Consider the following 13,274-nt stretch of genomic DNA (forward strand, 5'->3'; position numbering starts at 1 on the left):
TTGATCTCATTATTATGAAATGGTGGTCGCTACCTTTGTTCATACTCTTTGTCTTGAAGTCTATTTCATCTGGTATTAATATTACCCTTTCTGCCCTCTTATGTTTACTGTTTGTATGGTATATCTTTTTCCATCCACTTATTTTTAACTGATCTGTGTCTCTCTATTTAAGGTAAATATTCAATACATCTCCTATCGACAATATATAGTTAGGTCTTGGTGTTTTTTATATATTCTGATATTCTGTCTTATACTGAAGTATACTGTCCATTGACAATTATTATTGATATGGCTCAATTTATTTAGGTCTGCCATTTTATTATTATTATTTGATTACTTTTTTTATTTCATTTTATTATTTTATTTTTAGCTGCGTTGGGTCTTTGTTGCTGTGCGATGGCTTCTCTTGTTGCGGAGCACAGGCTCTAGGCGCACGAGCTTCCGTAGTCGTGGCTCGCAGGCTCTAGAGCGCAGGCTCAGTAGTTGTGGCGCACGGGCTTAGTTGCTCTGCGGCATGTGGGATCTTCCTGGACCAGGGCTCGAACCCGTGTCCCCTGCATTGGCAGGTGGATTCTTAACCACTGTGCCACAAGGGAAGTCCCTATTATTTGTTTTCTATTTAGTCCCTCTGGTTTGTTTTGTCTTGTTCCCCTCTCTTGCATTCTTTTGGATTATTCCAGTATTTTTTAGAATTCCATTTTAATTTATCTATTGGCATTTTCTGTGTCTTTAATATATTAGTGGTTGCTCTAGGTACTACAATATACTTCATTATGTGTTCACAGTTCACTTAGAGGTAATATAGTACCATTTCATGAAAAATGTAGAAGTCTTGCAATGATGAGGTCCATCTACCCCTTCCCCTGCTGTTAAGAGTTATCTCATGTATTGTATCTTATATATACTATAAACCCACAGTACATTGTTATAGTTTTTAACAGTCATAGGTATTTTAGAGAAATTAAGAGAAAATAATCATCTTTTATGTTTACTCATATAGTATTTATTTCTGATGTTCTTTACTCGTTTCTGAAAATCTGAGTTTCTTTCCAGTATCATCTCTCTTCAGCCCGAAGAACTTTTATTTAGCATTTTATATAGAGCAGGCCAGCTGGGGACAAATCCACTTAGTTTTTCTTATTTTAAAGTAACGCCTCTAGTTCACCTTCATTACTAAAATATATAGAGTTCTAGTTTGACAGTTTCTTTCTTTTAGTACTCACTCCCTTTTGGCTTTTGTAGTTTTTGATGAGCAACTTTTGGTAATTCAAATTATCGTTCCCCTATATGTAACAGGATGGCTTTCAAGGTTTTTCTTTGTGTTTTTCAGTAGTTTGACTCTGATTTGCCAAGGTATGCTTCTCTTTGAATTTATTCTGTCTGGGTTTGGTGAGATTCTTGAATTTGTATACTTATGTCTTTCACCAAATATGGGAAAATTTCAGGCATTATTTCTTTTCTCCCCCCTGCCCCCCCAAAAAGTATCTGGAAAACCAGTAAGTGCTTTTCTTTCTTTCTTTTTTCCTAGCCATTATTTCTTTGAATATTTTTTTCTCAAGTTTCTCCCTTCTTTCCTTCTGTGATTCCAGCATCTCTATGTTAGGCTTTTAGAAATTGTCCCACAGTTCTATGAAGTTCCATTTATTATTTTCAACATTTTCTTTATCTTATTTTGATTGATTTCTATTACTGTGTCTCTGTGTCCTCAAGTTTACTACTGACTCCTTCCTTTGTCATATCCATTCTTTTTTTAAGGCAATCTAGTGATTTTTAAATTTCAAGCATTGTATTTTTCTGTTCTAAAGTTACCATTTGTTTTCTATTTATATTTTCTATTTCTTTCTGGTTTTTTGTTTTTTTTTTTTTTTTTACTCCTTCATCAGTGATATAAAGGAAAATAGGCTTGTGATTGTTTTAAAAGGTAAAGAATCTGGTTAGACTCAATTGCACCCTGCCATAATATAGTGGGTGATGGCTTAGATCTCAGTTCAGTTCTTTAAGCCTTGGCTGCATACTTCTTTTACTTTGCCCCACACATACGTGGTTCAGGGGTCTCCCAGAGACTCGAACTGCGTTTATATACAGAGTTCAGAATTTCAGTCTTCTCTGACCCTTCCTTTTTGGCTTCCCCCTTACTCTTGGTAACCCTGGTTATTCTTCTATCCCGTAGACTCCTACTGGTTTCCTTCTACCAGAAAGGTGATTTTTCTGTTGAATTTTTACTGTGTCTGTGCTGCCAGCACCGTGACTGTACTGCCCTTGGGCAAAGCTGCAAACAAAAAAAATGAATCACAAAGAACCCATTCAGTGCTTGTCATTTGCTCCAAGCTTTACCTCCCCTCTAAAACTTACCCATCCTTGTTGAGTCTTTAAAGACCTCAGCAGTTATCTTTTGTCCAAGGTTGATAGCTGTTCTTTGAAGGAGGATCTGTTCATTAAGCACTTACTCCTGTATACTTGAAGTGCAGCTCTCACTCTACCTGGAAAGTTGCAATGACCTCCTTGATTGATCTTCCTTGCCTATAGTTTTATTTCCTTCCAATATAATTTCCACTCAGAGCCCAAGTGTTTGAAATAAAATCTTGACCTTGGTCTTGTAGGATTGGGTGTGGAGTTTTGGTAATGGCATACATAGTCCTTTATAACCAACTCCTGCCCTCCTGTGTACTGCAGTCAGGTGCCTGTTCTCAATCTGGTATGTTTCCATAATTCTGGATTACTTATCCCTTTTGTTTCCCTTACTCTCTTCCCCTTGCATAATTCCAGGAAATCTTCACAGGCAATTCAGTCCTTTTCCCCATTTTGAGTTAGGCATCCCCTCTGAATCACCCCATAATATTCTCTACGTCCCTCTGGCATGGGACTTGTGACTTTGTTCTGTGATTTTCTGCTTAGGTGTCTCTATCTGCAAAAGACTGAGCTCCTCAAAGGCTGCAAATCACGACCTATTTCTTTAACTGCCAACATCCTCCCCCTACCTGATTTTACATACTACCTGATACATACTCAGGGTTTTATTGTTTTTAACTGATAGTATTACATTTTTAAGCGTATAAGTTTTTGTATCAGTGCTTCAGTGGATAGCTGATGGGTACACATAGAGTTCCTCTGGAATAGAACAAAGGAATTGGGGCTACCAGTACACTATTCACTGTATACCAGTTGGGGCACGCTTGCTAACTTTGTCTTTTATGCCCCCTAACTATAGGAACTCAGCCCAGCATTTTAAGAAATCCTCATGACTAAAGTCTACATTAAGAAAGGATAAAACAGTAGGATTGCTGAAGCTTGTTAATAGGCAGGCCTTTTCTTTCCATATGAATGGAAGAGTTCAAATATTTTCGGTGAAGCTGTGTGTGTGTGTCTGTGTGTGTGTGTGTAAATGGTGAGGAACCCCTGGCAGTTAGCCAGCACCATTCTCCCATACTGAGCAGCAGGTGACAGATGCAGAGCCCACAGATCTGTCATGGCTTGTCAGCTGCTAGGGAACCTGGAATGCATTCTCTTCCTTTCTACTGTTTCCCATTTATCGGAAGGGATTCCTAGACCTTTACATCCTGCAGAACATGAGTTTGTACCAGAGCTGCTGCTTTGCACCTTGGTATTGGACATTCAGAGCAGGAGCTCTTTCAAAACAAATGAGCTTCTGTTTCCAAAGAACTTTTCAGCTTTCATGTGTTGTCTAGTGTCTTGGAATACAGTGCCTTAGCTTCAGCTCCAACTTAAAAAGAAAAGACAAATGCTTAATTTGTTTCTAGTTATGCAAATAAAATGCTCATTTTAAAAGCATATATACATTTATTCAATAAATATTTTATCTTGCGTCTCCTACATACCACGCATGCTCTGATAATACAGCCAGAAAGATAGTTACGGTCACTGCCTCATGAAATTTTAGTCTAGTATTACAGAAAATATATAGAATAACTTAAAAAAAAATCCAAAAATCTCTGAATTTTTTTAAATGTGTCTTTTTGGCCTTTGGATTTTAAGCACCAGCACTTCATCTATTTTTTTAAATTTAATTAATTAACTTATTTTTGGTTGCATTGGCTCTTTGTTACTGCATGCGGGCTTTTCTCTAGTTGCGGCGAGTGGGGGCCGCGCTCGGTGTGCGAGCTTCTCATTGCGGTGGCTTCTCTTGTGGAGCATGGGCTCTAGGCGCGTGGGCTTCAGCAGTTGTGACATGCGGGCTCTAGAGGGCAGGCTCACTAGTTGTGGTGCACGGGCTTAGCTGCTTCGTGGCATGTGGGACCTTCCCGGACCAGTGCTCGAACCCGTGTCGCCCGCATTGGCAGGCAGATTCTTAACCACTGTGCCATGAGGGAAGTCCAACACTTCATCTATTTTCATTTCAAAACCCTCAACACTCTTGCTCCCTTGTCCTTCATTTCCCCACGGGGCAAATTTCCAATTCCTGAGCATCTAATCATCAACCTATGTAATGTTTGGCTCTGGCCTGAAAAGAAACTATTTAGAATGCTAATTTTAATCCCAAGGAACTTGTTCTACTTTATATGTTTGAGATTCTGAATTTTCCACACCTATGAAATACTAATTATTAAGTTACAGAGGTATTTCCCAGTAAATTAATAGACTTACTCATTTTATATTTAATGAGGGAGTATTAAAACATGAGCTGTACCTTATTTATAATTGCAGAAAAAGTGATAAACATCTAAATGCCATCAATAAGAGACTAGTTAAATAAATAATGTAGATCCATACAATGGAATGCTATGAACCCATTAAAATAATTTGTTGACATAAAAAGAAAACTAATAAACATGGAAAGAGTCACAACAAATTGTTGAGTGGGGAAAAGCAGCAAATAATGGTATAGAGTAGGATATTTTTGTTTCCATTTAGGTAAAATTGGATACATATGTATGTCTATGCACTCTATCTGTAAGGATTCAATCAATGTATTTCTTCAATTCCTACCGTGTAAGAGTCGCTTAATAAATACATTGTGATAGATAGATGTCTGTGTCTAGGGGGAAATCCAGATAATACATATAAATTGTATCATACGTATTTGTGGGGGAACGTAATTGCTTTACTGAAAGTACTTTTTTCCTCATCTCTAGAATAATGAACTACAAAGCAGGTTGGACTATTTAATAGAAACCCAGCCCAAGACTGAAGTGGAAACCAGAGAGGTTGGAGTGGGCTGTGATCTTCTACCCAGGTATTTAAGAATTTCCTGGTTTTCCAACTCAAATTCCCCTTTGACTTAAGAAAATACTTTCCTGGGCTGTTATTCCCAGAATTGCATTCTTTCTCTCAAAAGTACTTCTGCAAAGAAAAGTCGTGGCTGCTGAGGGTCTGACTGGCTTCTGCAGAGTGGGGAGATTGTGCAGGGCACAAGGGGTGGAGAAGGAGAGACCTGGGGAAGCCACTTCAGAGAGAGATGGGCCCTATCAGCGAATGCATGCATCTGGCCCTTCATTTATTCATTCATTTGTTCATTCAACAAATATCTGTTGGGTACCTTCCCTGTGCCAGTGATGATAGAGAGAGGAACGAGATTGGGTTCCTGCCCCAGAGTGCAGTCTGCAAGAGAAGTCAGACGTGCAGGCAGACATTTTCCATGGTGTGCTTTAGTAACAGAGGAGGGAGGCTCTAAACCCTGAACAGAATCTGTCTGTTCCCCAGTACTGTAACAGAGTGTTGTCAAGCATTGGACCAGATTCAGAAATACATGATCCGCTTCAGTCATGAGCAGATAAACAGTAACTATAACCTGGTTTGTTCAGTTGCATTTCTGAGCCAGAGGACTGAGCCATGTGTTATTAAGCTGCTCACAAGCCCAGAACCTGGGTCTCTCCATAGTCAGATCAGCGAGACCCAGTAACCAACCCACTGTCTCTAGGTGCTCAAAACTGTGCTTGGCCCAAAGAGGACAGAAAACAAGTTGATAACAAGGACACTGATGGTACGTAGCTTGTGACTGAGGTAACCAAAGTCACAAAGTGCCTCCTACACTGTGCGTGGGAAGGTGTATTTTTATGTGACTAGGGGCATTTGTGTGTGTCTCATGTTAGACATTAGTAGGTCAGAAAAATGTAGGCTCCGGGCCTTGAATGGTTACATGGGTGGGAAACAGGGATGAGCTGATGGCCAGACTGGGCTGTAGAAGACCTGGTTCTCATCCTTGAGGTTAGTAGTCGCAGGATGTGTTCAGGCTGGTCTCTCTTTGCTGAGGCCTCTGTTTCCCAATCTGTTAAGTCAGTTGACTAGGTGACTTCTCAGCTCTAACCAGCTCTAACATTGAGGAATAATGTCTCATCTCCTTCCCTCTTTTATTTATTACTGATGTCTTTTTTGTTCATTAAAATGAGCCACTTGCCGTTCTCAAAGTATTTACCAAAAGCAGGATTAAGCTTTTTTTTTTTTGACATTATTCTCATTTATGTTGCTTGCTTTTTGGTAAAAACAAGGCTATTTTATCATTCTGATGTCATTAACAGAAAATGTTTATTTAAAAAAAGAAGGAAAAAGAATGTGTAAATAGACTCCAGGTCTCATCAGTGCAGGGGACAAAGTAATTGATAAAAATAGGACCCAAAAGAATGATTGATCATGTCCAGGCACAACTTTTAAAATATAAATAGTTTGGCTATTTTCCTCCTTTTTTATTCTTCAAGAACCAAGTGGTTTAGTTCCCTCTAATTGCCCACATAATAAATCTTATTTGGTTAAGACGGGTACAAAACTACGTCTGAAACCAATAAATTGTTTGTTTTCTAATTCCCACATTTTGGCTTAAAGCAAGGTTTTCAATTTGTATGCCGAGGGATAGCCTGAAGCAAACTTTTACGGCTAAGTTATGAAACCACAAAGTGGTTTTCATAATGGAAGTGCTGACAGACCCTTAACTTATGGCCACGCTGAACTTGGAAGCCACTTTAGTATCTAAAAGCAGCTTTTCCATAAATGTAACATTTGGTTTCCCCCAAGATCCATCTTAGCACTTTAACTACCTGGGTCAATCAGCAGAGGAAATGAAAACTACGTATCCACATTTCCGAAAAGGCAAAGTAATATTTCATTCGTTTCCTCACAAATATTTATGAAGTGCCTACTATGTGACAGACGCTGTGCACGTCTGGGTGGTGAGGAGCACAGCATCTTGAGAGGTGATTCAGGGCAGTGGTTTTCCACCTGTGCTTTTTGGAACTGCGTGCTCTGTGCTAGGGCTCCGGGAGGGGCCTCCAGGGCTGAGGAGGTGAGCAAGGAGCTGGCCTGTGGGGACCTTCCCCCCTCAAAAAAAACAATCTGACAAACTCAGCTTTTAGTGTGTTTTATATGTTAAGATTCCAAGTAAGATTTTGCTTGAATAAAAGAGCTCTGTTGTCAAAATCAAATTAGAACCCCCTGACCTAGTTTAATCTCCCTGTTTTATGGACACCAAAATTGAGGCCCAGAGAGATAAAGGGATTCACTAGAAGCCACACAGCCAGGATTTGAACCATACCTTTGGAGTCCTGGTATGGTACATCTGTAGTTTTAAAATACTCAATAGAGAGCTGCTAAATTGTGTCACGTCTGTTCTAATACAATTCCTGGTCCTCACTTGGACTTCAGACTTGCATCTAACTAATAAGAAGATTCCACGGTGTTTTCCAGAATATTTTAAAAACAGGCTCCAGAAAAGTAATGAATTTAAGCCTCAGTTATGCAGATGAGTTTTGTTCTTACTCCCCTGTTCTCCTGCAGAGAACTTGGCAGTGCAGTCCAGTTGGGAAGGCTCAGGCTGTGGGTTCCCTGCCCAGTCAGCTGCTGGGCAAGTCACTCAGTCTCTCTTAAACCTCTGTGATTTCATCCTTAAAATGGGAATGAAGATGACAATATCAAATCTTATAGGGTTGTGAAGAGGATTAAATGAAAACATGTATATAAAGCATTTAGCATGGTAACTGGACCAAAGTTAGGAACTTAATAAATAATAGCTAGTATCCCTATTATCCAAATCAAAACTCTGATTTTACATGTAAGACACTGGCTCAAGTATTAAAAATTTTATTGGAGTATAGTTGATTTACAATGTGTTAGTTTCAGGTGTACAGCAAGGTGATTCAGTTATATATACATATATTCATTCTTTTTCAGATTCTCTTCTCATACAGGTTATCACATAATATTGAGTAGAGTACTCTGTGCTATACAGTAGGTCCTTGTTGGTTATCTGTCTTACATATAGTAGTGTGTGTATGTTCATCCCAAGATCCTGATTTATCCCTTCTGCCCACATTTCCCTTTTGGTAACCATAAGTTTTCAGTATCTGTAAGTCTGTTTCTGTTTTGTAAGTAAGTTCATCTGTATCATTTTTTAAAATTAGATTCCACATGAGTGATATCATATATTTGTCTTTGTCTGACTTCACTTAGTATGAAAATCTCTAGGTCCATCCATGTTGCTGCAAATGGCATAGGTTCATTCTTTTTTATGGCTGAGTAATATTCCATTGTATATATGCACCACACCTTTTTATCCATTCGTCCGTTGATGAACATTTAGGTTGCTTCCATGTCTTGGCTGTTGTAAATAGTGCTGCAGTGAACACTGGGGTGCACGTATCTTTTTGAATTATGGTTTTCTCCAGATATATGCCCAGGAGTGGGATTGCTGGGTCATATGGTAGTCCTATTTTTAGTTTTGTAAGGAACGTCCATACTGTTTTCCATAGTGGTTGTACCAATTTACATTCCCACCAACACCGTGTAGGAGGATTTCCTTTCCTCCACACTCCCTTCAGCATTTATTGTTCGTACACTTTGATGATGGCCATTCTGACTGGTGTGAAATGTCACTGTAGTTTTGATTTGCATTTCTCTGACAATTAGTGATCACATGAGTGATCTTTTCATGTGCTTTTGGCCATCTGTATGTCTTCTTTGGAGAAATGTCTATTTAGGTCTTCTCGTTTTTTGATTGGGTTGTTTTTTTTTGACATAGAGTTGCATGAGCCGTTTGTGTATTTTGGAGATTAATCCCTTGTCGGTTGCTTTGTTTGCAAATATTTTCTCCCATTCTGTGGGTTGTCTTTTCATTTTGTTCATGGTTTCCTTTGCTGTGCAGAAGCTTTTAAGTTTGATTTGGTCTCATTTATTTTTTTAAATTTTCATTACTCTAGGAGGTAGATCCAAAAAGATATTGCTGTGATTTATGATTTATGTCAGAGTGTTCTGCCTGTGTTTTCCTCTAAGAGTTTTATAGTGTCCAGCCTTACATTTAGGTCTTTGATCCATTTTGGGTTTATTTTTGTGTATGGTGTTAGAGAATGTTCTAATTTCATTCTTTTACATGTAGCTGTCCAGTTTTCCTAGCACCACTTACTGAAGAGAGTGTCTTTTTCTCCTTAGTTGACCATAGGTGTGTGGGTTTATTTCTAGGCTTTCTATCCTGTTCCAGACACTGTATCAAATATAAGTAAATTTGAGTGTGCTATGACATTAACTTATTTATTTTGGTGGCTGTTAAGTGATTTCATTAAATGGATTGATAGCTTAATCAAGTGGATAGTACTTCAGTATGTATCAAGCTCTTTAATTAAACTATTAGTGGTTTGGAACCCTCTGGACACTCTGGAAGCCCCAGTGATTGATGAGGTCTCTGTCAGCTGTGACATCAGAGGCATCCCAGTGTGTTCCAGGCACTGGGCACAAAGCCCAGTACGGCTGTAAAGCAGTATGGCACCTAGGACCCATTTCTCCATATACCTGCAAGTCTTTTACATGCTATGCTACTGCTAATAGCATTTGACTTACAATTAGAGCTGCTCTATTTTTATGTGCTCCTGAAAAAATCTGAAATCAGCCTTTTCTTATAGCCATTAAGCCCCTTGTATTACTCTGTCCCCTTCCCTAACCACTTTCCCTGTCCCTGCCAGCACTGTGCACTCCTGTGGACAAGAACCCTAGGCTCCCATCCCCTACTCTAGCATTTTCCTTATGCTCAATAAACATTCACTGGCAGAATGAATGACAGGTCCACACCAAGTGAGAAAGGACTTTAAAGAGGCAATTCTTGCTTACGGTTTGCTTCTTAGTGTTTATTCTCTCTCTCCTCACTAGAAGGTAAGCTCCGTGAGGGCAGGGATTTACATCCATGTCACTAACTGCAATCTTCCTGGGACTGACTTAAGAGCAGGGCCTCACACCAGGCAGGCCCTCAATCAATATTTGTTGAATGGAGCCATCTCTCTGTAGCATTTGATGGTTCTTCCTAAGCAGAAGAATATCTGCTTCCTGTGGGACTCTCCTCTCCTGGTTCCTTCCCTACTTCCCTGGCCTGTCCTCCGTCTTCTTGGATGGCTCCTCTTTCTGCTCCCAGATCCCCACCATGGGTGCTCCTAAGGGTTCTATCTTGGCGACACTCGTTCCTGCAAAGATGGCATCCAGTCTCATGGAGTTACCTCTTTCTTCCCTGTGGCTGCGCTGTCAGGTAGTTCAGACCTCTCTCTTGCATACAAGTCCTCATTCCTGGCCGCCTGCTGGGCCCCACTTGATCTTCATACCCACCCTATCCATAGCTGAATACATCGTTTTTTCCCATCAAAGTCAGATCGTCTAGTTGTGGTTAAGAGCGGTGGCTTGGAAATTAGACCTGGGTCTGGGTCCTGGATCTGCCTCTTGCTGTATCTATAGCTTTGGACAAATCTCTAACCCCTTTGAATTTATTTCCTTACCAAGAATGGGAAGATAGATTTTGACAGTAATTCCTCCTTAAACTTGCTGAGATGATTAAGATACAGGCATAAATTGCCCAGTGTAGTGACCACGTTTGCATATTTCTGTTGATGCCGCCACCACTGCTCCTGTTGCCTAAGCTCAGTATTCTGCAGTCACCTTTGAGCCATGAATTGCTTTGTCCTGGAATCACTCACTCGTACAGGGCTGGCTCTTTCCTTCGTGACTTGCTTCACACCTCTCCACTCCCACTGCACCAGCCTCCTGTAGACCAGTGTTCTAAGCTACTCAGTCCCACCCCTGCCTCCAGTTTCTTCTCAAATTCTCCCCCTCCTTCATCTCATCTTTGTGTTGCATAGATTTCTGGAAAGCAAGGAGAGAGGGAAGAGGTGCGAAGGCACTCAACCATGATTTCAGGGGCTTTTAAACACCTATTTAAAAGAGAAACTTGAGTTTGATTTGAAAAGTTCAATATATATTAATCAAAGCCATTGAGAGCAATTTTAGGTCAGCTAGCCTTCATTTAAAGAGAAAAGTGGAAAACAAAATATTGAACACCAAAAAAAAAAAAACTACTTTCTCTCGCCCCTTCGTGAAACTGTTTCCAGCGAACTCATAAATTATGTCTTAATAGGTACAATTTAATGAAAAATATTCCTTGTTGTCTTAAGTGCCCAGTGCATAGTAAGTGCTTTAAAATGCCTACGTTTTCATATTTCTGTTGTAAAACACAAAGTAGCTTTCTGTCAAAGCTTTATTTGCTGCCTCTGCTATTGCTTCCCCCAAGGGAACTGCCCCTTTATGGATTAATAGAAGGTTAACAATAGCCTTAATGTGGCTAGAAAATGGCTGAAAAGAAAATGGCTGAATTTTCATTCTGGGGTTGAAATTATTTGTGTTCTTAAAAACCCGTTGTTTCCTAGTACTCAACTAAATAAAATACCTCACTTCTTTTTGAAAGGGAGGATATGAGAGCCTGTTTTTGAAACCAGAGGTTTCATCTTGATCAGTATTTCTGAATCTTATGGGCTTTTAGGATAGTGTCACCAGAGACTATTTCCGTTCTGTGGCATTTGCACAGGAGTTGGCACAAATTGCCATCTGGCTCCTGCCCCTGGCACTCCACTAAATTACCTGGTCAGGCCACTGAAGAGCCCTGAATTGCCAAATCTTGCGGATTCCTCTCTGTGCCGGGTGAAGGTGACACTGACTCCTTGAAATCCGTCGTCCTCTGGTTCCCTATGTCATCCATCTGTGTAGTGATAGTTCTGTGCCTGGCCTGAGTGAGCTGCTGAGGTCATGAAGATAAGCAAGATACGGTTTTCACGCTTCATGAAATGATAACTAGCAGAGAATGTATATAGACCAGTGGGTGCAATGAGATGCTTCCAGTAGTGTGTCACAAGCCTCTGTGACAGTCATTTTCAAGGGGAGGAAAGCACGGAAGAAATACTGAATCTCTTGGGGATGAAATGCCCGAGGTCGCGAGACCCCTCCACAAGACCACCAGAGACGAGAGTCAAAGCCAAACGGCAAGGGTCATTTATTGCAGGTTCGAACCTGGACCTCCGCGCACTCGTCGCCGGTGACGCCAAGAGGTCCCGATGGAGTTTAGTACAGCTCTTTTATAGACAGGTACAAACAAGCTCGGGACCTTCTGCGGGGCTTTCCAGGGGTGGGGAGTACTGATTGGCTAACTTTTAAACAAAGACACTAGTCACCGTCTGATTGGTTGGATGGTTGCAAAAGGGGGTTCAGCAAGCATAGTTACAGAAGCGAGAGCGGCTGGGTAAGTTTCGGTTTCCTGAGGCTTTGTTTTTCAATTAGGAATACTTAAGATGGGGCCATAGTTACAAGCAGTACAAACAGGAAGATCGATGCAATCCTAGCAGCGCTGCGGCCTAACGGCAGGTCATCAATTCAGTCCTATTTCTACCAAAGTAGAACATAGCCCTTCATTCCCCCTTCTTTCATGAACCAGAGGAGCCAATCTTGGGTCCTCAAGGCTCAGTTTCTTCATTTTCTAAGTCCTCGCATGGCTGATATTGTGATCTTAATACCATTAGCTGAACTGTGTTTATTCTTTTTCGGACGAAATCCATGATTTTGTTGAATATACAGGGGCCTATAATGAGGAGGAAAAGGAGGCATAGTAGAGGGCCCAGGAAGGGGAGGAGGAAGGGAAGCATCCCATGAAATCCTGACCAAAGGGGATTGTCCGCTAATTCTTTCCGGCGGCGGGCTAAGTCTTCCTGGAGCTGGTGAATTTTGTTTCTTACAATGCCTGATTTATTTGCATAAAAACAACATTTTTGTTTTAGGGCGAGGCATATCCCACCCTGTTCAGCTGTCCGCAAGTCTAAGCCCCTCCTATTTTGTAGGACCACCTTGGTCAGCGAATCTAATTGGTCCTGTAAGTCCTGAATGGTTCCAGAGAGGAGTAAGAAAACTCTAGATTTAATTTTTAGGACTATAGGAAGACAAAAGGTACCCTCGGTGGGCCTACCAACCCTGAAAGTTGGCCATTCAGAGTGGCAGAAGGTAATAAGTTTTCTTTTCCGGATGTCCAGACTGAGATC

At 40.6% G+C, this 13,274-nt stretch overlaps 1 protein-coding gene across 1 annotated transcript in view; it reads left to right on the forward strand.

Annotated features, from left to right (window-relative positions):
- The window catches only part of MYZAP (myocardial zonula adherens protein), a 102,617-nt gene that overhangs the window by 77,226 nt on the left and 12,117 nt on the right, over positions 1-13,274 (forward strand). The window contains exon 12 of the mRNA XM_024767785.1: positions 5,091-5,191. Coding sequence (XP_024623553.1) covers positions 5,091-5,191 — 101 coding nt within the window. The remainder of the gene's footprint in view (positions 1-5,090; positions 5,192-13,274) is intronic.

This window comes from Neophocaena asiaeorientalis, unplaced genomic scaffold (genome assembly GCF_003031525.2).
Source record: "Neophocaena asiaeorientalis asiaeorientalis breed wild unplaced genomic scaffold, Neophocaena_asiaeorientalis_V1.1 scaffold71, whole genome shotgun sequence".
NCBI lineage: Eukaryota > Metazoa > Chordata > Mammalia > Artiodactyla > Phocoenidae > Neophocaena > Neophocaena asiaeorientalis.